The sequence below is a fragment of the Acanthochromis polyacanthus genome, chromosome 9, assembly GCF_021347895.1.
Source record: "Acanthochromis polyacanthus isolate Apoly-LR-REF ecotype Palm Island chromosome 9, KAUST_Apoly_ChrSc, whole genome shotgun sequence".
Classification (NCBI taxonomy): domain Eukaryota; kingdom Metazoa; phylum Chordata; class Actinopteri; family Pomacentridae; genus Acanthochromis; species Acanthochromis polyacanthus.
In genome coordinates this window covers 23026989-23049924 of record NC_067121.1, presented here as the reverse complement: position 1 = coordinate 23049924, position 22936 = coordinate 23026989, and the positions used below count along the sequence as shown (strand labels likewise).

The 22936-nt window shown below is 39.1% G+C and overlaps 1 protein-coding gene and 2 long non-coding RNA genes across 3 annotated transcripts; 2 read left to right on the top strand and 1 right to left on the bottom strand.

Moving 5' to 3' along the window:
* Nucleotides 1–42: 42 nt before the first annotated feature.
* mep1bb (meprin A subunit beta b) lies at nucleotides 43–7996 on the bottom strand. The gene is made up of 15 exons (XM_051953289.1): nucleotides 7922–7996; nucleotides 7794–7812; nucleotides 7625–7675; nucleotides 7491–7534; nucleotides 7305–7383; nucleotides 6276–6393; nucleotides 4997–5175; nucleotides 4185–4403; nucleotides 3786–3938; nucleotides 3239–3454; nucleotides 2684–3151; nucleotides 2375–2554; nucleotides 1780–1818; nucleotides 1509–1605; nucleotides 43–483 (listed from the first exon to the last, which is right to left on the bottom strand). The coding sequence occupies exons 1-15, from the start codon at nucleotides 7994–7996 to the stop codon at nucleotides 261–263; spliced, it is 2160 nt and encodes a 719-aa protein (XP_051809249.1). The 3' UTR covers nucleotides 43–260.
* LOC127535402 (uncharacterized) lies at nucleotides 384–2689 on the top strand. The gene is made up of 3 exons (XR_007944251.1): nucleotides 384–538; nucleotides 650–718; nucleotides 2384–2689. It is a non-coding gene; the product is annotated as an uncharacterized LOC127535402 (long non-coding RNA).
* Nucleotides 2777–21594, top strand: LOC127535401 (uncharacterized). Its single transcript, XR_007944250.1, has 3 exons — nucleotides 2777–2898; nucleotides 3007–3159; nucleotides 20932–21594. It is a non-coding gene; the product is annotated as an uncharacterized LOC127535401 (long non-coding RNA).
* Nucleotides 21595–22936: the final 1342 nt, after the last annotated feature.

The following is a 22936-nucleotide window of genomic DNA, read 5'->3' as shown; positions in this document are numbered from 1 at the left end:
TGAAATAATTTATTTTGCCATAATAATATTCTTACATTGCACTTGTGTTTTTAGATTTAATGACCAGCAGGGGGCAATCTAACATCATGTTTGATCATGGATTCTGGTTTCAGTTCACTGTTGTGAAAAATACAATAATTTTATATATTAAAGCCTGGTTTAGACAATATTTAGCTCACAAGTTTGGCACGAAAAGTCCCCATTTATTTTACTTTCAGCTTGCTTTTTGATCCATTCTTCCGTTAAAGTGATTAGAAAGTTCAGGGTTTGCCATCAGCATGTATGTTTTTCATGATTATATCGTGATTCTTGGAGCGATTCTTGTACCTCCTCCTCACACAGTAGACGCTGACTAATGTAATCACTATCATGGCTCCCAGTACAGACAAAGAAGTGGCGAGTGCAAGGACGGTTGTATCCCAGTACGTCCTCGAGTGCTGACAGCGGTCTCCATAGTACCAATAGTCTTCTCCCACGGCACATCTGGAAAGGGAGGGAAAATATGATGAACAGGAGAAAGTAAATTCCGAGCTGGAAGGTATTGCAGTGTTCAGAGTATGTGTAGACGGTGATTTCACTTAACACTTTTTAAAGGTTGCAAAAAGTTCATGTGCATGGCTGAGAAATAGTCCTCTCTTGTATTTGACAGAGTGCTACAGGAGAACCACAGATGACCAGAAGCTGGCACTGAGCTCACCGACCACAAGCTCCAAACAAGGTAAATTCATTCAATTAAAAAAATAAATTATCAAGATTTTCGTCCTTTTGTGATTTTTTTTTTTCTTCATTCATGCTATCCAGGAGTGAACTACATGACCCCTGTAAAACTGTAATGTATCATTTGTACACTTACATATGTGTAAAGATTAAACGAACATATAACTTGTTAATTTTTTAACTTTAGACATGCTGGTAGGTGCATTTTGCCACCATGCAAGCAGTCCTGTTTCCAGTGTTTGTACAGACGTAACTGTCTGCTGGCTGTAACTTGAGCCACAAAAACTTGAGCAAAAAGACACAACAGTGGTATCTTCTTCTCATTTAGCTAGTCTTGAAGTTGGATATTCAACAGACATTAGGTTCAAAAGAGAAACACATTTACCACTGGGTCAACAGACATGGAGGTAATTGAAGGAAAACAGTCAAAAAAGTGTGAATTTACTGATGCAGCATGAACCATGTATTAGCAAAAACTGTGACTGTTACTTTTGTTTTTTATGTCTTTTTTTTTGTATTTTAATTCTCATGTAAATCAGCGCAGGTATTGGGAAAAGTCTATGTAACTTTTTTGCTAAGCTTAGCTATCTTATTGATGGTTTCTCATTTGACATTGTCTAACAGGGTACAAATCTTACTGAGGCTGAGATGGCAAACATCAGCTGTTCAGTAGCCTTTAGAGCTGAATGTCTGTTGAACATCCAGCCTCACACTTGGTTTTATTATGATCCCTTTAGGGTTCGAACATGGGTATAATTGCAGCTTAGTGAGTGCAGTCAAAAAGTGCTCACCTGCAAGCAGGTCCACCTTCGTCCACGACACAGATTCCACCATTCTCACATTTCACATCGAGGCACCTGTCGGGGGTGGCGGGAGTTTGCGAGGGAGGTTGCGAGGGAGTTTGCGAGGGAGTTTGCGAGGGAGGTTGCGAGGGAGTTTGCGAGGGAGTTTGCGAGGGAGGTTGCGAGGGAGTTTGCGAGGGAGGTTGCGAGGGAGGTTGCGAGGGAGTTTGCGAGGGAGTTTGCGAGGCAGTTTGCGAGGGAGGTTGCGAGGAAGGTTGCGAGGAAGGCAAAGGCTGGGACTCTGTCAGATGGGACACGTCTGAAGAGGGACAGCAAATGAGAGAGCAGTTAAAGGAGCGATGCTGAACATGAAATGATCAGGCAATGATTGTTTCCCGTGATTAACTTGAGTGTTTTTCCCACCAGTATCAATCATGAATGTATCATAAATGTAATCACGCATCCCTGACCTACACTACCAGTCAAAAGTTTGGACACACCTTCTCATTCAACCCTTTTTATTTATTTCTATTATTTTCTACATTGTAGATTAATACTGAAGACATCAAAACTCTAAAAGAATATATATTTTATAGTTTTGATGTCTTCAGTATTCATCTACAAGTTACAAAATAATGTAAATATATACTATTTCATGAGAAGGTGTGTCCAAACCTTTGACTGGTTGTGTATATAATCCTAAGAATGCCATCTGCAGAACTAGCATGTATAGTGTAATGAATAAATAATTGATGATATATGGCAGAATGGGGTGGCTGCACAGCAAGAGCAAACACATCCTTAAGCATTTTAATACCATAAAATGTTTATATCTTGCAGTCTGTTCAGTTTGTACTGTTATCGATTTCTTTTACCCTCCATAGTGAGCAGGAAGATGGCGTCTCCTCCCTTAATGAAATCTCTGCTTTTGGCTCTGAGGTGGGTGAGATACACAGCGGTACCGTAGCCTGGCCCTCGGAAATACTTTGATCCATCTGTGTCCGTGACCTCACCTCCAACCTTGCGAGGATCATCCCAGAAAAACTGGTCAGAGCCTGTTTAAAAGAATGTGGGGGAAAAAAAGTGTCTGAATACAGTATTGCAGCAAAAACAGTCACTTCATGATATCTTTCTAAGTCGTGAACAATTGTTTTGAGTCTTTTTGACAGTGAAAGTAGCAGCACCTGATGCCTTCATGTTGGGGTCGGTAGTGACACTGCGCTGGTTGGACATGCGCTTCTGGATGTGTGGGTTCTGGTCCATCAGCATCATGGTCATCTGTTTCCAGGGGCATGGCCATATCTGTCCTGTGTCCCCTTCACGGGCCACCAGATTAGCGTAGGCTGACAGCTCTCCAGGGTAGCCTTCCCTCCCACTGGGGTACAGCGTCATTTGGAAGGTATAACCCTCCTTGGAGGTGAATGGGGGGCTATAGATGGGTGTGTTTGCTGGGGTGTTGTCCATAACATCACTGAAGTTTTTCACTCGCCATATAAACTCTGGGCAGGTGGTCTCAGAAAGGTTGATGTCATCCAGAGACAGTCCCCCAGCTGCGGGTCCAGAGCCTACTTTGGTGCCTTCAAAGACGACGCGGAATTTGGTTTTGGCGTCTAGACTCACGTGGTGCAGCTGCCACAGCTCCTGAGGGGATCCTGTAACAGTAAGTATGGAATTTATCATACAACAAGAACCTGATAGTCACATTAGTAATCCCAGTAATAAGATTCTGTAAAACTCACCATCTATGGTCTGTATGAAGCGTAATGTTCCACTGGGGTTTGCTTCGTCATACTCCCTGACATAGATCTTCAGTGTGTCGTTGGCTCCCGCGCTGTTGTAGTAGAAGAACTGCAGACATTGGTAACCTCTTTTAGGATAGAGGAGCCTGCTCTCCAGCAGAGCCGTATCTCCAGTGCTGGCTGTGCCAGTGCTGAAGTGCATGAAATACCCTGATCCTAAAGATGGATGGTAAGATGGAAGGATTTTTCATCTCTGTAGGAACCATATCTCCCCAACCACACATGCCTTCACTTACTGATTAATAGGATATTGTTTGCAATAAGAATTGAATGGAAGAGATGCTCAGCAAACACATTTTGGAACTCTGTAAAGAATCTCTTAGTTCTAAATTCCATCTTTGTGTTTCGCTGATCAGTTTTTCACTGCACATACAAGCATGTGAGCATTGTTTCAAAACACAATTGTAAATATGTGATCCTGTCCTTCAATGCAGAAATGTGTGTCTGCATCATGCTTCAAGTGTTATCCCTCTGAGATCATTCTCACCTGTGCATTTGCCCAGGTTGGAGTAGTCAGTGTCGGGCCCTCCAGCAGCGCTGGCAACCCTCACCCAGTCGGCCTTATCTCCTTGTCCCTGGATCATACCGCAGATGTTTTCACGTTCAAAGTCGCATGAGTCCAGGAAGGTGGAGCCCTGGGCTATAAGACATTTAATAAACTCACATACACAAGGATAAGAGCACTTTGAACTGCACTAAACTGTTCAGTTACACAGCGAGGCCACATTTTCAGTGGCAAACATCCGAGAGATAAGCCATCTGATGGATAATTTTATAGTTTACCGCAATGACACATGGAATTCTACTGAACAGCACTGGGGCTTCCAGCTTCCAGTTCTGTTACAGAAAACAAAGCACAACTTTGCTGCTGGTTGTTGACTCTTACTGCAGTTGTAGAGGCGGTGTAGCTTGAGCAGGTCGCTGTCACTGAACTCCATCCGCTGGCCGATGACGTCACTGAAAGCAGGGATCTTGGTGACGATGGTGGGCTCAGTGCCGTTACGGAAGGCATTTTTACTGTAGTGCATCATGGAGCCGTAGTCGTAGGGTACTCCCAGAGAGCTGGAGGTGGTGTCGTCATAGGTGTTAAAGTTGTGCTCTTTACCTGCAGATCAGATAAAAACTAAAGTGTCAGCGCAGTTTAATTAATTTTTAGTGCATTAATCCATTTTCTTGAACTGGGGATGGACTTCGGGAATGTTCATTGATACCTCTCATAAAAGTAAGTTGGTGAAAGTTTTGATAAGTGATTGCTGACGAATCAAAACGCCTTGTACTTTAATCAGACTACAGATTAAAATTAGACTCATTAGCAATTTGATGAGCACAGGTCACTGCACCTTGCCTTTGCTTATCTTGTGATTTTGCAGTCAAGAGAGCAAAACATGCTTATCACAGAAGCTGTAAATCAAATCCAGAGTGAACTGAGCACTTTCTTTCAGTCCTTCATAATAAACCTCTTGAGCATTGCTTGGCCTGAAGTGATTTTTCTGTTTCATTAGAATTTAAATTTTCCGCAAATCTAGTAGAGATGTAACATATAGCAGCTATTTCACACACCTTCTCAATCTTGTAAAATTATAATCATACTTAAGAGGCATGTCATAAAGGGATGACTCTTATGTGAGAGTATGAATGGGCATTCATAATGGACTGATTATTAATTGCATGGCAGAGTAAAACTGAGAGATTCAGAACCTTCTGAGATGCGGTCCCACATGATTCTGACGTAATCATCGCGGTCTGCCCTGGACTGCTCATGCCAGAAACCCAGGGCGTGAAGGAACTCATGTTCGATGGTGGCGATGCGGTCGCAGTTTGCTCCTATTGACAGTCGCTGCTTCCCAACATGTCGGTTACCAACAGAGGAGAAACAGCTTTTGGACAGAAAACAAGGCATTAACGCACATCACATTGAATCTGCCATGATAAATCATTCAAATCTTTTCTTGTGGTAATAAGAATACAGAATATAAAAAGCATTCATCTTTGAGAAAGTTCAGTGTGTCTCGCAATCTGAGCAGACTATAAGGTCAGTCTGTGTCAGTTCAGGGAGAACGCAGGACAAACACTACCATTCAAAAGTTTGTGGTCATGTTTTCCATGAAAACTCACACTAACGTATTTAAAAGAGGGATTTCTAATCATCAGTTAGCCTCTCAACACCATTAGCTAACACAATGTAGCATTAGAACACAGGAGTGATGGTTGCTGGAAATGTTCCTCTGTACCCCTATGGAGATATTCCATTAAAAATCAGCTGTTTCAAGCTAGAGTAGTCATTTATGACATTAACAATGTCTAGACTGTATTTCTGATTCATTTAATGTTCTCTTTGTTCAAAAAATGTTTTTCTTTAAAAAAAGACATTTCGGAGTGACCCCAAACTTTTGAAAAGTAATGTATGTTTCTCCACTATTTTAGATTTTGTTTAGAATTACATTTTTGGAAACCAAAACTGAGTTCTGTCAAATATTTTTTTGCTGAATTTTGGGAATTTCATGTGATTAGATCTGGGGATTTTTGTATCTTCACCCTCAAAAACCATCCATCCATTCTCTATACACCGCTTTATCCTCACTAGGGTCGCGGGGGGGCTGGAGCCTATCCCAGCTGACTCGGGTGAAGGCAAAAGACACCCTGGACAGGTCACCAGTCTGTGGCAGGGCTACATATACAGACAAATACTTACACTCACATTCACACCTACAGACAATTTAGAGTGATCAGTTAACCTCAGCATATTTTTGGACTGTGGGAGGAAGCCGGAGTACCCAGAGAAAACCCACGCATGCACAGGGAGAACATGCAAACTCCATGCAGAAAGATCCCAGGCCCACCCCGGGATTTGAATCGGGATCTTCTTGCTGCAAGGCAAAAGTGCTAACCACTATTTCACTGTGCAGCCCAGGAGTAACCCTCCTGTTTGAAATAAAACACACTGACCCTACAGGAAAGCATATTCTGCTTCCCTTACCCGTTTCCTTTAAAGACAGAAATGTAGTTTGCTTCTCCACTCCAAGGCTTGAAGTCGATGCAGGACTTGAGTCGGTATTGCTCAAAGGCCTTTAGAGTCACACCTTTGGCATTGATCTCTGCAGAAAAGATGATAAATTCACATTAACAAATAAAAAAGTGTAAATACATTGAAAAGCTCCTGTTGCATTACTTAAACCTGCATACGTTTAAGGTTAAGTCCACTCCCATAAGGCTCCCATGTGTGAGTTAATGTGTCATTTATAAATGGCGGAACATAAAACATGCAGTACTCAGTAGACTTAAAGGAGTTTGTGTTAGTGTTAAGATACAATTATTAGCCATGTTTTAATGTTAAGCTTGTTTAAAAAAGATCATTTAACAAAAATAGTCTGACAAAAATATTTTTAAAAGAGGAAATACTAACAAAATAAAAGACAAAAATATGCAAATATTTTTCTGTATTTTTTGCTGGAGTTACTGTGCTATACTGTGGATGCAGTATTAAGATAGTTTGCTGCTAATAATAATAACAATTCATTACGAGTGAAGCCCTGCAACAAAACAACCACAGAAAGTATGTAACATTATAGAAATATTAGCAACAAAATGTACGTACAATTTTGAAAGTAAAAGTCATTATGGCCAATGGATGGCACTTTTAATTCTGTTATGTCTATCATCTTTACTACTGGTGCTGTAACGAGTAAAAAGTATCTTAATCCTGGAGAATCTGCATTTGATCTGCTTCCTATATGTTAGTTTCTTTAATCTACATTTTATAGCTGTTATATTTTTGTGTGTTTGTGTACAATCTTAATAGAAGAAGCAGTTTGTAACTGAAGCTGTTAAGCTAACAAAAAAAGTGGATTTTTTTCCTTCACTTATATCACAGGACTAATACTTTATATGACAATATTGTGTACATCCATCCATGTTCTTCTAAACTGATACTGAAGAGGCATTCTTTGGATTAAGGTGAACTTCAATAGCTTTTGGATCTGTTAAATTTTCTGACAGTCACTCTTACCCAAGTCATCTTCCAAGTAATATGGGATCGTCAACGGCCATCTGTACTTATCCCCTATTATGGAATTCCGAGTTTGCCTCTGCAGTGGCCAGTAAAAGTAAACAAATATTGAAACAGTATAAAAAGTCAGGGTTAAATTCCCATCCACAAAACAAACTTGTGAAAGTAAAAAGGCACTTAACACACCTCGTCAAGCACAATGTCCCCCTCCACCAGATCCAGTCCTGCCTCTGTGGAGACCAAGCACAAAGATCTGGATTTACAGGGTTACAGAACAAAAATCTGGACACTTGAACAAGAAAATTATTCCTTCTACAAACCTTCATTGATGTCAAATATGTCAAGATCCCGTCCACCGTCCACATCATAGTCTGTAAGTGAAAGAAGTAAGCAAACATGGGAGTAAGTCTGAAGAACGTTACCATTAAATCGGCCATAAAAAGCGACAACTATAGCTGTTCCTTGATAATAATTAAAAAAAAGACTTACCTAGTATTTTTGGTGTGGGCTAGAAAGTAAAAAATAAAAAGTTTACATGTTATTGATTTGCAGTAAACCAGTAATGAAACGGAAGTTTGTAGTTGACAGTATCTTGATAAATAAAACCAAAATCTCACCAAGCAAAGGGAAGTAGCACAAAGCAGGCTTAGAATGTGAAGAACAAGCACACCTGCAAATTTTCTTCCTGCCATGTCCATGAATCTCCCTCTGCATGGGAGCTACAAGTAATAAATACTGATGTCTGACAGAAAATCAGGCAGCAGAAGCCAGAGAGGAGCACACATTAATAAAATAAAAGACACGTGAACACCAGTTAATAACTGACAGAGGTGTTAAGTGGCTGAGTTACACAACAACTTCACTCTGCTCTGCTATCAGTCAACAAATCTTTACACATTTGCAGGGAGCAGCAAAACAGTCATGTAGACAACTAATCCTGCTGGGATACTGTCTCTGTTTATTTTTCTAAGGGCTGTATCAAGCAGTTCAAAGCTCATTACAAGCTTATCTTGTCAGAGATAGCCATCACTTTGGATTTATACTTGGTGTGTCATTCAAAAATAAAACAACAACAATAAAACAGAGATTTACAAAATTCTTCTCCACTGTGCTCTGACCTCCAGCTGTTCCATCTTAGTGGCTGAAGACTGTGACGTCTCTTGTTCGAAGACAATCACACAACACTTATTGGGACTGCTTTGTGCTACTTTGATTGCTGAATGGCGAAGAAGGAGCCTTCGGAGAAACACAAAGACTCTACGTCAAAACAGTCCCCTCATGACTGTACTAACTCAGAAACTGAACAGCCGAACAAAGACGCAAAGTGACAGCTGCCCACGCACAGGAGAAGTTTTCATGTTTCGCCCTTAAAATCTACCGTTATTGTCTACATGCTACATGCGGTGGCACACTGTTGGATCCATCCAAGGTGGCGCTTCGTGTTGTTGCAGCTGCGCTAGAAACTTCACCTTTTACTTTTTCTCAAAAGAAGTTTTAAACTTATTGCTCAATGGTAGAGAGCAAAAAGAAGGTAAATGTACGTGTGCAGTCAAGAATTCTGACTAATAACGTAGCTTCTGCTGTTATTCAGACATTTCCTTTGTAACATCAGACTGAAATAACATGGGCATTATATCCTGCAGAACAAACATCTATTCATTCACTGAGTGCACAGTTTTTTTTTGTTCAGTGTTGAGGAAAATGCGGCTCATTGCAATGTATATTATGGTTGAGACCCTGGAGAGATCAGCGATCCATCATTGGACTAAAAAGACAGACAAACACATTTACCTGCATTATAAGTTTCCCTTTAGCCAAATCTGCAATACTTTGAATCGTCTCATTTAGATCTACAATCCAAAGTGTTGCAGATTTGGTTGAAGGGAAACTTTCAATGCATTTAAACGTGTTTGAAACCAATCAGGGTGTGATGAAAATCAGGAGTTTTTACTGTAAAGCAGCAATATTTAAGACTAAAATGTAAAAAATGTCAGCACATTATTTTGCAAAATACCTCACAAAACTAACACACACCATAGTAACCAACCTATTCTCTTATGTTCTATAAGCTCTAGATTCCCCACAAGAGGAAGTTGTTTATTCACCAGTTTAAGTGTCGTGACAATTGCCACATTACCTTGCAGAAAAGAAAAAGACCCACAACTGTACACACCAGTGTTGCCACCTACACTCTGCCTACCTGCTGCCAATAACTGCCAACAACTTCTCTTTCCCCCTTTTTTAATAGCTGCTGCACTGCTATTCTCTATGTTTTAGCAAAGTTGCTTAGCAGACACCTGGTCCTGGAATATCATTAGCTGGCCACACTCATTTAAACTGATACTGAAATATTAAGTAAGCAATTAAAATGTATTTATATCGCACCTTTTGCAGATCCAAAATCACAAAATGCTTTACAACAACAGTAAAACAAGGATTAAACAAAAATGATAAAGGTAAGCAACAGCTAAAGTACAGTGCATCAAAAACAATGAATAAAATTTAAAAAAATAAATAAATAAAGTGGCTACAGGTCAACCAAAAGCCTGTCTGAATAAAGACGTTTTCAGCTGCCTCATAAAAGCTTCACAGGAGTCGACTGATCTCAGTTGTAGAGGAAGAGCATGAAAAGCACAGTCACCACGGGTTTTGTACTTGGTCCTTTTTGTTGTCCTGACCTTAGAGCTCTATTCGGGGCGTAAGGGTGAAGGAGGTTGACAATATACCGCGGTGTTTGACCATGCAAAGCCTTTAAAGGTAGCACCAGTATTTTAAAATATAAATGTGATGTTTTTACTGCACATACACAAAAGTTTGGGGTCAGCCAGACAGTTTCATGCTTTCCATGAAAACCTACACTTTTATTCACGTGCTAACATAATTGCACAAGTTTTCTAATCATCAATGAGCCTTTCAACACCATCAGCTAACACAATGTAGCTTTAGAACTGGGGATGTCCGATAATATTGGCCCACTGATATCATTGGCCCGATATTGGCATAAAAATGTAATATCTGTCAATATCCTTATTTATTTATTTATTTTTATTTTTTTTGCCTATCATGGAACCTGATAACATAATGCCTGGATTTTGCCGGCATTTACCAGCACGCAAATGATCTCATCATCAAACTGTGTCGTGAAGCGTGTAAACAAGTTGTGTGGCCGCAGTAACAAGTTTGCTGTGCCTGAGTAACAATATGTCTGTGGTTTGGAATTATTTCCAAGCCCATATATTTCCGTATCAGTGTCGGTTGATATTAGAATCGAAAATTGAGAGCTGGGCAATATTGGCATATCGGTTATTGGCAAAAAGCCAATATCGGACATCCCTAATTATAACACTGGAGTGATGGTTTCTGGAAATGGGCCTCTGTGCCCCTATGTAGATATTGCATTAAAAATCAGCTAGAATAGTCATTTAACACATGTAACAACAAACACCAATGTCTAGACTGTAGTTCTGATCAATTTAATCTCATCTTCCCAGCAAAAAAAAAAAAAAAGCTTTTCTTTCAAAAAAAAGGACATTTCTAAGTAACCCCAAACTTTTAAACGGTTGTGTAATTATCAAAGAAATGAGCATATATGTTCTACTTCTGTGGCTACATTGTTACTTGTCTAGTCAACTGTTTTTCAGCAAAAATATTTTTAGAAATGCAACAGTCAATGCTGCAACATCTCATTGCCTGCAGGTGGCTCAAGTGTGAAAATAACAGAAGTTAGCGCTTTCCTTCCCTGTAGATTTCTACATATGCAGGTCAAAGTGAATGCTGCTTTTATTCTTCTTGCCAGTAGGTGGTGCAGGTTGGATTGGGAGAGGGGGCAGCTCTGGCTGAAAAATGATATCTGAGCTGGGTTTGGACACTGAGGCTTCACTGTTTTTGCTATCCTGCAGATGGCAGTAGAGGTAACTGGAGCCCACAGACTGTGAGCCAAAAACTCTTTGGTAACTGAAAATGCACACACTCATAATTTAGAAGTTGAGTTTTTTCTCTCTTCCATTTTGGTACAAACAATACCAACCACTCATTGCTCTACATTCATACACATTTCTCTGTTCTTGGGAGGGTTTCCCTCCATAAAGCTGCATTTCATTTTGCCCTTGGTTAAAGTGGAACTAGGACAAACTGGGAGGAAACAATCACTTAGCTGTCACATTCATGTACACTTTATGTGCTTCAGTGGCGGCATATTTTCACCTCTGCTGATTACGTATCGATATTTCCTGGCCTCTGCTTTATATTACTTAAATGATGGTTTCATAGGATAGATGGAGCTAATGGAGCTGAACTGATGCAACTCGCGCTCACGGCCATGTTTTTCCTGTGACTTATAAGCAGCAATGAGACAGAAAGAATCACACAAAAGATTCTTTTATGCAGAACACCTACGAGGTTTTTTGTGAAATTAAAAAAATATACTTTATTGTGATGGAATGACTTGTCCTAGAGACGGCCTTTGAAGGGTAAGTCTGTGGCAATTTAATTTGAAGATAAGTGACAGTTTGTGATTGCACAGAAAAGGTCCGCGTGTGCTCATGTGGTTGGTGTGTGCACTCCGCTGTTCGGACGGTTTCCTGTGCGATTTGCTTTTGTGTTTGAATTCTCATCTTGCTCAGAACACACAGAAGAGATATAACTTCTCAAGATTCATCAAGATCATGCCATTAAGTTATATATTATTGCACATGATTGCAATTACATTTCCAGTGTTTTACAGTATATCGCAGTGCCAAAGAAACGTTTACCTTTTGATGTTGTTTCATCTCCACTGGAAAACCCCAGCATGTGTGCAGATGAGGTGAGTCATGATTCATAGGAAACTGTGGCCGTATTAGCAGGCAGCCTACATTCACTGGCCTTCAGTTCACCACTTTACGTCTAGGTGTTCGATCAGTTTTAGTTGATACATGTCGTGAATTTTAAATGAGTTATGCTTTGTGCTTCTCTGCATGATATCTGCAGAACTTTAGTAGGATAAATAATGAGGAGGCTAAATAGGGCTTGATCGCTGCTTTCTCATAGATCCATCTCATACATTGACTATTCATATCTACAAAGCTTTATTTTATTTTTCTGAGAACAAATAGAATGCCTGGACATTAAACCTTAGCTAATTACAGCACGCGCACTTTACATACACTACCGTTCAAAAGTTTGGGTCACTTGGAAAATTTATGTTTTCCATGAAAACTTACACTTTTATTCATGTGCTAACATAACTACACAAGGGTTTTCTAATCATCAGTTAGCCTTTCAACACCATTAGCTAACACAATGTAGCATTAGAACACAGGAGTGATGGCTGCTGGAAATGTTCCTCTGTACCCCTATGGAGATATTCCATTAAAAATCATCAGTTTCCAGCTAGAATAGTCATTTACCACATTAACAATGTCTAGACTGTATTTCTGATTAGTTTAATGCTATCTTCATTTTCTTTCAAAAATAAGGACATTTCGGAGTGACCCCGAACTTTCATTGGTAGTGTACAGACGTTAAATACGGTACTAATTTATTTTTAAAAGAGGTTTAATCCACAACACATATTCTCTTTCACAATTATTATTTATGTTACATTTTTGTGCTTTACTTGGGATAACTTGTATGTGAGCACTTGTGCATGTGCATGCGTAATGTACGAAATGTTATGGAAGTCAACATGTAAGATGTGTGCCGATCCTCTGTCACAGTTAATTAAGCCTACACAGGAGAATATGCAAGCCAAAGATAAACACACAAGAATGAATTTCACAGTGTCTCTTTCTATACTGATGATACACATGTTTAACACTGCACTTGAAACACGACACGAATTTCATTCTCATGGGACAAGGCTGGTAAAAGTTCTTGTTCCCACTGATCAAATCAAATTGCTTCGGAATGTAGAAAAGCTGATGTGTTTCTAGTTTTAAGCTGTTACCATTGCCTCTTTTGGTTCTTAATTCTCTGTTTCACCCTATAAAAGCACATATTTAAAGGAGAGGCATAAGCGTGATCTGCATATGAATGTTGTATTTACAGACAGTAGACTAATGTTAGTAATATCAACTGAGCTCTCTCAGATCAGTCCTGCTGTGAGCAGCTTGAGCTCAGCGAGGCTTCGGCGCTTCCGTTGCTGCTTCAAAATAACAAGCTCACTCTTTTCATTGATCTCCCGATCAGAGAATGTATATCTGTACATCTCTCTTGTGTTCATGTTTTTCTATTTTGCATACGGTTTGAAACTCTCATAACATGCAGTGTTGAGGATGAGATGTTGGACTACTTGGGTTATTGCTGCTGGAAACTTGTAAGTTGAGGGAATCCTGGAATTTTAATGTAAAATTAAATATGTCATAACACTGAATTTATTCTTTTAGTGGAGGCTCCTAGCTGTAACAGTACTTTATAATTTATCTTACCTGGCAAACCTTATCTTATGTAACCATAGCAAATACACTACCAGTCAAACGTTTGGACACACCTTCTCATTCAATGTTTTTTTAAAATTATTTTTTCATTGTACATTAATACTGAAGACATCAAAACTATAAAACAACACATATGGAATTATGTTGTAAACAAAAAAACATGTTAATGTTCAGTATTAATCTACACTGTAGAAAATAATACAAACAATTAAGAAGCATTAAATGAGAAGGTGTGTCCAAACTTTTGACTGGTGCTGTACATTTATGAGACCTGTCTTTATTTCATGGATGTCTTACCTGTTTCTGCTCCTCTACTCCTCATTAGCAGCATCCAGGCTGTGGTCCACAGTCCAGGGAGATTACCAGCAGTCTGTGATTGTAATGCCACTGCCAAAACTTCATGGTGCTGCTTCATTGTCATTGACTGTTCAGTAAATGCAGGTTTCTTACCAGTTCTTCCTGGGATGAGTCCACATTAATTCACGACGAAGCATCATTTCTATTCGCCATAAATATCTCAGCCAAGCAAGCTTAACTGGTTTTAGTTTCATTGTGACTAAATCATAGTTTAGGAAAATGATTCTTAACTTGAAACTTTGAAACTGACAAACCCACGCATTATTGAAATGTGCGTCTTTTTAACAACAAAGTAATGAATACAAGGAAAAATGTAAAATCATATCTATGGGAGATTACTATCTGTTATCTTTTCCTTATTTCCCACAGCTTTGTTTGTATTTTTATCTGCTAATTATCTCTATTTGTGAGAGAGATTAGAAAAAAAAACCTGCATGAGGTACAATAAATATCTAATTTAAAGCCAAACTCCCACAATCAAAGAGAAGAGAGAATTCATAAAAAACAATGGAAGAGTTATACAAACATATCAGATACTAAAGCTTTAAAGTGTCCACGGGAGGGGATGAAACAATGATAAAGAAGACATAGGCACAAAAGATAAGAAAAAGAGAAGATTAAAAGAAAAAGACAAATGAAGTCCATCTAACACTGCAAGAGAGAATATTAATGAGTACTTCTATTTCATTAAAGATGAACAAATGCTCGTACAGTGATACAGGAAAAGAACACAGACACATAAACTAACTACTGGTCTCTACCATTATTGATGCTGATTTAGCCTTTATAAAAAGAAGCTTCATGTGATTTTGCCTCCTAAAACTATTACAATAAACCTCATGTTCATGTGCAAACTCAGGAATTCACTGATTTTAATCAATACTCTGCTGAACACCTCAATATGTGAGGTGATAAAATAAAATTTACCCGTCTACCAATGCAGTGATGGCTTCGAGAGCAAATCATACAAGGTTTTGATGAGCTGTAGGACAACTACAGTCAAAGTTGTTACTGTTTTATCTTTCTTTTTCTCCTCTTTACTGCCTGTGGCAATAAGTGTTATCAGTGTTGTTTTGACATAGTTTAAAGTTCAATCTTTGCCTCCTGAGAGGGGATTAAAGCACAACATGACATTATACTGTATCTTTGAGACAAACCACATTTTCAGGTTTTCTGAAGCTTCCATTGAATTCGAAAGTGAATTAAAAGTCTAATCTTGTGAGTTTAAACTCCAAATCAGCGATTAAAGGGCAAACCAAAAATTCTTTTTTTTTAAAGCAAAGAGCAATTAGAAAAAACCAAAGAGCAATTAGAGGACCGATGTATTCCTCTGGTAATTTACTAAAACAAAACTTATGCTCAAGAGAGAAAAGTATTATTTGATAATCAAAATTCACAAACAGGCGCCTAAATCTCATACAAAATTATAGCAAACCACAGCAACAAGCTATTACTGCACAGCTACAACAGCTTCATGAATACTTACTCGATTCTAATGTTAAACATTTCAAAGGACATCACTAAAGCAAGACAGGAAATACTCCTGCATGACCTAAATAATTCCCTAAATAATGTATTTTTTCTCTACTTGTACTGTCTGTTGACTGCAGCTTCCGTTTAACTGTGCGTACATGAGAGTGATGTGAGTGCTTTCGTCTCCCTCCCAGCAAAAACAAAGAATATTTCCCAAAAAGTCTCTTTGAGCCCTTTTGGGCAATGCTTAAACACAGTTTAATAGTTACAATTGAAAGACAGCATGTTGTTGTGGAGGTAAGAGAAAATAAAGAAACACATGCTTCATTTAGCAGCTGTTCTGCAGAGTTTAATGATACCAGGCGATCTTCATTAGCAGATGGTGTAAGCCCAGTTGCTGTGATATTATAATGTTCAAATTTCCATTTTGTATGAGCTCTTCAAGGAGCTCTGGTCCGTGTTTGCATAATTCCATCAGTTAGTGATGATCATGTGACATAATAAAGGAACAGATCAAGTAGTGAGACTGTTTTCTTAAAGTCAAGAATGAACTTCAACAGAAAAACACAATTGATTCCAAGAAGTGAACTTTTACCACGTAGCTAAAATTTAAACATACAGAATGAAACGAGGCAAACATCTACATCACTGTAAGTCAGTGACCTGTCATTTCTCATACAAATGTATTATACTGGCTAAATGAATCTCCACATGCAGTCACAATGTTTCCGGTAAAACTGTTTTAGAAAAAGCATAATTGATATTCTTCAAAGTCCTTCGTGGGCATGGCTGAAGGCAGGCTGCAACTTTTTCTCATGAGGGAAAGTTTCTGCTAAATGCTTGTTCTGTTTTCCCACCAGACCACTTTGATGTCCACGCTGTGTTTTATCTTATCGTGGACATTCATTTCTTCCTACCCTCGTGTTGCCATCACAATTAATTCCAGAACAACACTATTACACCTTGCATGGAGCTTTCATCTCCAGCTTTGGCTCAATCTGTTCCAGCCACTATCTTGGCTTGTGTGTGTGTGTGTGTGTGTGTGTGTGTGTGTGTGTGTGTGTGTGTGTGTGTGTGTGTGTGTGTGTGTGTGTGTGTGTGTGTGTGTGTGTGTGTGTGTGTGTGTGTGAATACACGCATGTGAGGAAGAGGAAGGAGAGCAAATGGCATGCGAGGCAATTTTTTCACTGAGCATAACTCTTTTGAAGATAATTCCTCCTGGCCTTCAAGGTGTGACAAACTGGATTGTTTCCCTTTTCTGCATTTTCTGAGACAAATTCAAAATTAATTTTTTAAATGCCACCACACGTGCTTCTGACCCACTGTGATTGGTTTATTTTGATACTGAGTTCTAATTATTAAAAGCTGCACTTCCTTGCTCCAGTGGGTAAATAATGCTCTTGAATTCGTATTTACAAACTTGCCTAAAAGAGACACACTGCTGAAACAATAAAGATTCAGATATAAGCATTTCAACTTCAAGAACCAAGTCTTTATTACTGACATGTGTGGAACAGGACTCAAGGAATTTCAATTTAAATAACAATAAAGATTGCAGAACTATCCAGAGAATAAATATGACACAATGTCACACTGAATAATAATGGAACATGATGAAAGGCACAATATATAAATAAAGAAATGTACAATGTAGTGCAAAGGTATTTGGTCAGTCATGCATTTCTGCTGTGTGGGCTCTATGCTCCAGGACATGGGACTTGAAAGGAAGTGATAACTGTAAGGTGACTTTCAGCTTTGATTTGAGAGAGTTCACTGCAGCGGCTGAAGAGCAGCTCTCTGTGTTCTGACCTGTTTGAAAATGATGGGGACGGTGTGTTTAAAAGCGTTATGAATGCTACGCTAGATGTGACCAAAGCGGATAAAATGGACGTGAAAACCCTCCAGAGCTCTTGAAGCTGAAGGTCGGCACTTTAACCATGCCGATGTGCTTCATTTTGAATCCAGATCCAGCAGCACATAGTTAAAAACAACATAAATGTTAACACTGTCCACTGTGGTGTGATAACTGTTGCACTAAAATGAACCGATATATGATGTCTGAGTGAGTGAATCAAATATCTTACGCCCTTTCCAGGGGGGGAGAGCAAGCAAATGAGTAAATTTAATGTGAGTAAATTTAAGCAACTTTTACACATACGCACCGACTTGGTTTGGCTCCGATTTAAAGTTATTCCTAACAGCGCTAATCGTTCAGAAGGAGTCTTTTGTTGCGTAGCCTTTTCAAAAATAAGTGTTGTACTTGAGAGTACCCCATGTATTCGCAGATTTTTGTGAGAAAAACGGCAGTAATCATTCACCGCGACGCTTTCTCGGCTGCATGCCATTGTTGTTTGGACTACATGGACTTCAAGGTCGGTTTGTTTGTACGTCACATCCGTGTTACGCTGATTGGTTCTTTCTTGTTCAAGCTGCATTCGTTAGCCCCTCCTTTTTGAAATCGTCCCCTGTCATCACAATGCCAGACTGCCTTTATTTGTATTTATATTAATACATAAATAAAGTCAGTCTGGATTTTCCGGGCAAATAAAATCTAGTCTTGCTAAGAGGCACAGTAACAGGAATATTACCACAGTTTAACCCTTAGGTGCATGAGTGATTGGACCCTACACTCGTACATAAGTGGGTCAGAATTGATCAATGTGTTTTTGTGACTTTTTTTGTCATTTTGGTTAAGAATAATCATTTGTATTATTGCTTGTATTCACTTTTGTTTGTCCACACAACAGCGATTTCATGTTGGAAATATGTTTATTTTTCACTTTATAATAGATTTTGAACATTTTGATGATTGAAAAAGAAGTACACTTGTTTCCTTGTTCATGTGAATTACAGCATCATCAGCCGCAGCATCTGCCTTTTACGTAAAACTGGTAAGCTCAACGACAGCATCCTGAGGGCAATTAAGTGACAAATATTGTGCAAGAACAGCACGATATACAACCCTGTCAATTTCCACTTCTTAGAATGTTTACTGACAATTATCACACCTAAAATAAGAAATAATATTCTGTACTTTTAGCAACTAGTTCTCAGCTGTAAACCATAAACATCATAGGGTTCTGTATGCTAATCAGTCTAAATCAAAATGAGTACTACCCAATACAAAGTGAACAACAACAATCTGTACCCTTGATCTGTGGTAAAATAATCTGAAATGTTCAGTGCAGTAATGTAAATTTTAATATACAATAAAATAAGTAAGTACTAGCACTCTATACATTTAATAGTAAACCTGAGAACAATAATAAACAGTAACAATACTCCATATTCTTAAATCAAATACAATAACATACAATAAGCAACACTCTATACATTTATCAATAAATCTGAGAACAATAATAAACAGTAGCAATATTCCATATTCTTAAGTTATTTAATAGTTCACAGCTCAGCAAACATCATAGTGTTCTGCATAGAAATCACAAAAAGCTGCTCTCAATAATCTTTCACAGTGAGCAGATGTTCTTCTGTCGCAGGTCCATGGTCCAGACGTGGCCATCGAACAGGCCGGGGGGTCTGGCACGGTCTACTTCCTAGAGCACCTCCTCTTTTTGCATTCTTCATATGGGATGGAAATAAAGTAACACTGGTATAGCACGTCCATCCAGCTGGACATGTTCAGGCGTTCTTTGTGTGTAAACTCAGAGATTTCAGGTATCAGAAGGTGGTTTTCAACTTTCTTTGTTAACTTTCTGCTTCAACTTTAAACTAAATTTACTTCACTAAGCCAGCCCTCTGGACTTCCAGTAAGCTGTGTTCCTATTGGCTGTCCAGGTGACTGCTTGGTGTGATCAGGAACACCTGAGCAGCTCAGTGTCTTCCTGCTTTATGTCTGCAGTCAAACATTTCCTCTGTTTCTCTTCACTGAACCGGGTTTGGCTCCGTTGCTTTAGTTTGTTCTCTCGTCTTTAATGTGTTTCTTGGTGTGTTTTAGGGAGTGGCAGCTGGTGGTGAAATTTGTTGGGTGGGCTAACAAATGCATAATACCGATTAAATGGTTAACACAGCAGCAAAAGCAACATCACCTATGATACACACAGTTACATCAATTACAGGTACACTATACTTTTTTAGTTCTCTACATCAACACTCTCTCTCACTCACTCACTCTCTCACTCACACACACACACACACACACACACACACACACACACACACACACACACACACACACACACACAACTACGAAACGTGTTCCAACTGCAATGACTGCCCACAGACAGCCTGCTGCAACTGTCTTATTACATCTGTTTGGTGACATGTAGTGCAAAACACACCTTCAGTACAACAGATGACCTCAGCAAAAACAAGGTGTCACAGTCCTTTAACAGGTCAACATGGGCCTACCTTATTTGAAAAGAAGCTCACATCAACGGCCGATGTGATCCCAGTCTCTTAACTTCCAGCTTTTCCTCCAAAGACATTGAGGAAAATGGACATGAAAGCAAATAATCCACCTCGTTCGTGCTAACGCCCGCCATAGCTTAACCTTTTCTCGCTGCGTCAAAGGCCTGTGGGCTGCCTGAAGTTGGCCCAAATGATCAGTAAATCACGGGGGTGGGACATGACACCTGTCAATCACTTACAAGAACGAAATGAATGAAAGCGGACTGTATCTGCTGGGGCTGTAAAAAATAAGCCCATTTAGAGATATTCTGTTTTTCTTGACTGATTGGTGCTGTTGCTACCTTTGTTTTCACCTAAACTTAAAACAATCTGTTGTAAGTTATTTAAAAAATAATTTTCTCATCTTTTTTGTGTTGGCCTGGGAAGGCTTAGTCCTGTTAGCCCATTTATACCAGCCGTCTCTGGTTTTAGGGCTTTGTACTAGATAGTTGTCTTGGTAAATGTGGTTCTTTAGCCACAGTTAGCGCATGGCGCTAATGTGTGCAGTGATTAGTGGATTTGGTGCAGCTGAGTTGTCTTTTTCTTGGCTGTAGTGAGTCTTTAGAGGTTTTTGGTCAGACACATTCTGTATTCTTGTTTGTGAACCAATGTTGGTTGTCCAGAAGGTAAGAGTTCCTGTCCTGATTCTCTGTTTAAAGCGCTTCTCTGGTAGGCTGCATTTGTTTGTAAAGTCTGGAAGAGGCGGCAGACTTTTTTATTTAAATAATGAAAGTTAAAATGTGTTTATTGTACCTACTGTCTGGCATCTGGTCCGATGTTTATTTTGGTGTCTTATAAGCCCATGTTGGGCTGGGCATACTGAATGTATGTAAGACACAATAATAAAAATTCCTTCATTCACTACAATTCTACAATGTATGTCTCTTTCCTTTGACTTGTTATTTGTACAATATACAATGTATATGATGGCGTTTTTTCATACCAAATAAGACTATACTATGTTGTTTTTTCAGAGACATACTATGCTCCTCTGTCTGTTCTGGCCCTGGGCCGCTGCTCTCCTCCTCTGTTGTTTTCTGGATTGTACTCAGCTGCATGCCTTCGTCCACCCGGCCTCCGTTGACTCGTCCCACCTGCCGTCTCTGGAGCTGAAGCTGGATTGGAACAGACCAAAGTACAGTTCAATCACGATGCCAGCTGCCTCTCAAAAGGCTCCTTCACCTGGCAGCACTTCTTCTGAGGGGAAGCTGAGCTTCAGCAGAACTTTGGAGATGTGTTCCAGTGGTTGGTGGATGTGTGGGGAGATAGAGAGGGACCTTTGAATTGTTCAGAAAGGAAAACACGGAACCCATTGGTAGTTTTAGTTTAGGGTGCTACTGCGGTGTGATTTTGGGGTTTTAAGAGGTGAACAGGAAGAGTTTTTTTTCGTACTGATGATCTTTTACTTTGTTCCTGGTTGGAATGTCCATCAATGTCAACGTGAAGTTCACTTTTAATTCTGTTGATTTATTTTTATTTTACTAACACCCGTTTGCTTTTAACTGCCTCACATGTTGTGTTGTTGTAAACTTACTCTTTCAAATATACACTCGTCTAACCCTCTGGAAACCAGTGTTTAGACTGTTTTTGTGTTGCTCCTCACCTACTTCAGACAGCCAGGACACAACAACGTTTTGTGGACCAAAGGCTATACTATGACGTTTTTAGAGCGACATGCTATGCTAATTGACATATTACTATGACGTTTTTTCTTTTGTTTTAACATATTCTAAGAATTTGAACTATTTTAAAAATTACAATATTTTTACTTGTGCAATGAACTACTATTCTGTGGCATTTTTTAGACCACATATTATACTCTGATGTTTTCTTGAATAACATACTATTTTGACAATATACTGCACTATGACATTTTTTGAACCACATATCATACATGACAATTTTAGGCAACATCCTATCATTTTGCCTTTTTTAACCACATAATCTGCGTTTTTTTTGTTACAGACATGCTATACTATGAACTACAGGCCATACTATGTTATTCTTGAAAAGTATATTATACTTTGACATTTTCTGAACTGCATCCTATACTATGGTGTTATACACAGAGTGCTTTGGTTACATGTTGATTTATAATCTAGATTTTTTTTCTGTTTTGTTTCTGACGGGATTACCACAGACCTGACCATGAAAACCGTTGACACTCACCTGAGGGAGACGCTACCTAAGATCTCAAGGCTGCTTGGTCGTGGTCTTCCTGGTCCTGCTGGAGAACATCTTCATCAACTACTTCTTCTTTTGAAGAGGACTTCAGATGCTGCAATCTCTGACCTTAAGGAGGAACTGCTACTTTCACTCAGTAACGAGATGACGGTTATTTTAAAGACCCAGCTCCTGGCAGCTTTGAGTGAAAATTTAACATCCATCAAAACGGAACTGCAGACAGTTAAATCTGAGCTGTCGGTCAGTATTTCAAACATCAAGTCTGACCTGGGTGTCCTAAAGCACGCTGTGGGTGAAACGGAAACTTCAGTCTCCACATCACCGACGACATCGTCACACTCCAAAGCAGAGGACCTGTCTGCTGAACTTTTAAAAGTGCACTAAAAAGGTGAAGAATGTGAGCAGCGGAACAGAAGTGATCATAAAGAAGTCATTTTCTTTTTTCTTTTCTTTCTGGTTGACTTGATGCTGTCAGATGCAGATGTTGGAGCTGATTCTGATCTTTCAGGATAAAAAGCTGCTTTTCCTTCATACACTTTTCAGGACATTATTCTCTCAGATTTTCTCTGCTATTTGTATTTTTATTATCTGTGATTTCATTATTTCATTATTGTAAAATAAGTTAGAGGCTTAAAGACTCATTTAGTTATTCTATTCCTGAAATCTTTGACGTAGCAGAACTAACCTTCCATTTTCCGTCTTGTACTTCTGATACTAGAACTAAACGTGTCTTCAACATATATCATCTGATTTTAATGAATCAGCAGCAACATCACAACAACAAATGAGAATTTT

Coding starts and splice junctions, on each gene's coding strand:
- mep1bb (XM_051953289.1), bottom strand. CDS start 7,996: ATGGCAGGAAGAAAATTTGCAGGTGTGCTTGTTCTTCACATTCTAAGC. Junction 6,394..7,304: donor TTACTTGGAAGATGACTTGG/GTAAGAGTGACT, acceptor TCTTTTCTGCAG/AGATCAATGCCAAAGGTGTG. Junction 5,176..6,275: donor TCTGTCTTTAAAGGAAACGG/GTAAGGGAAGCA, acceptor TCTGTCCAAAAG/CTGTTTCTCCTCTGTTGGTA.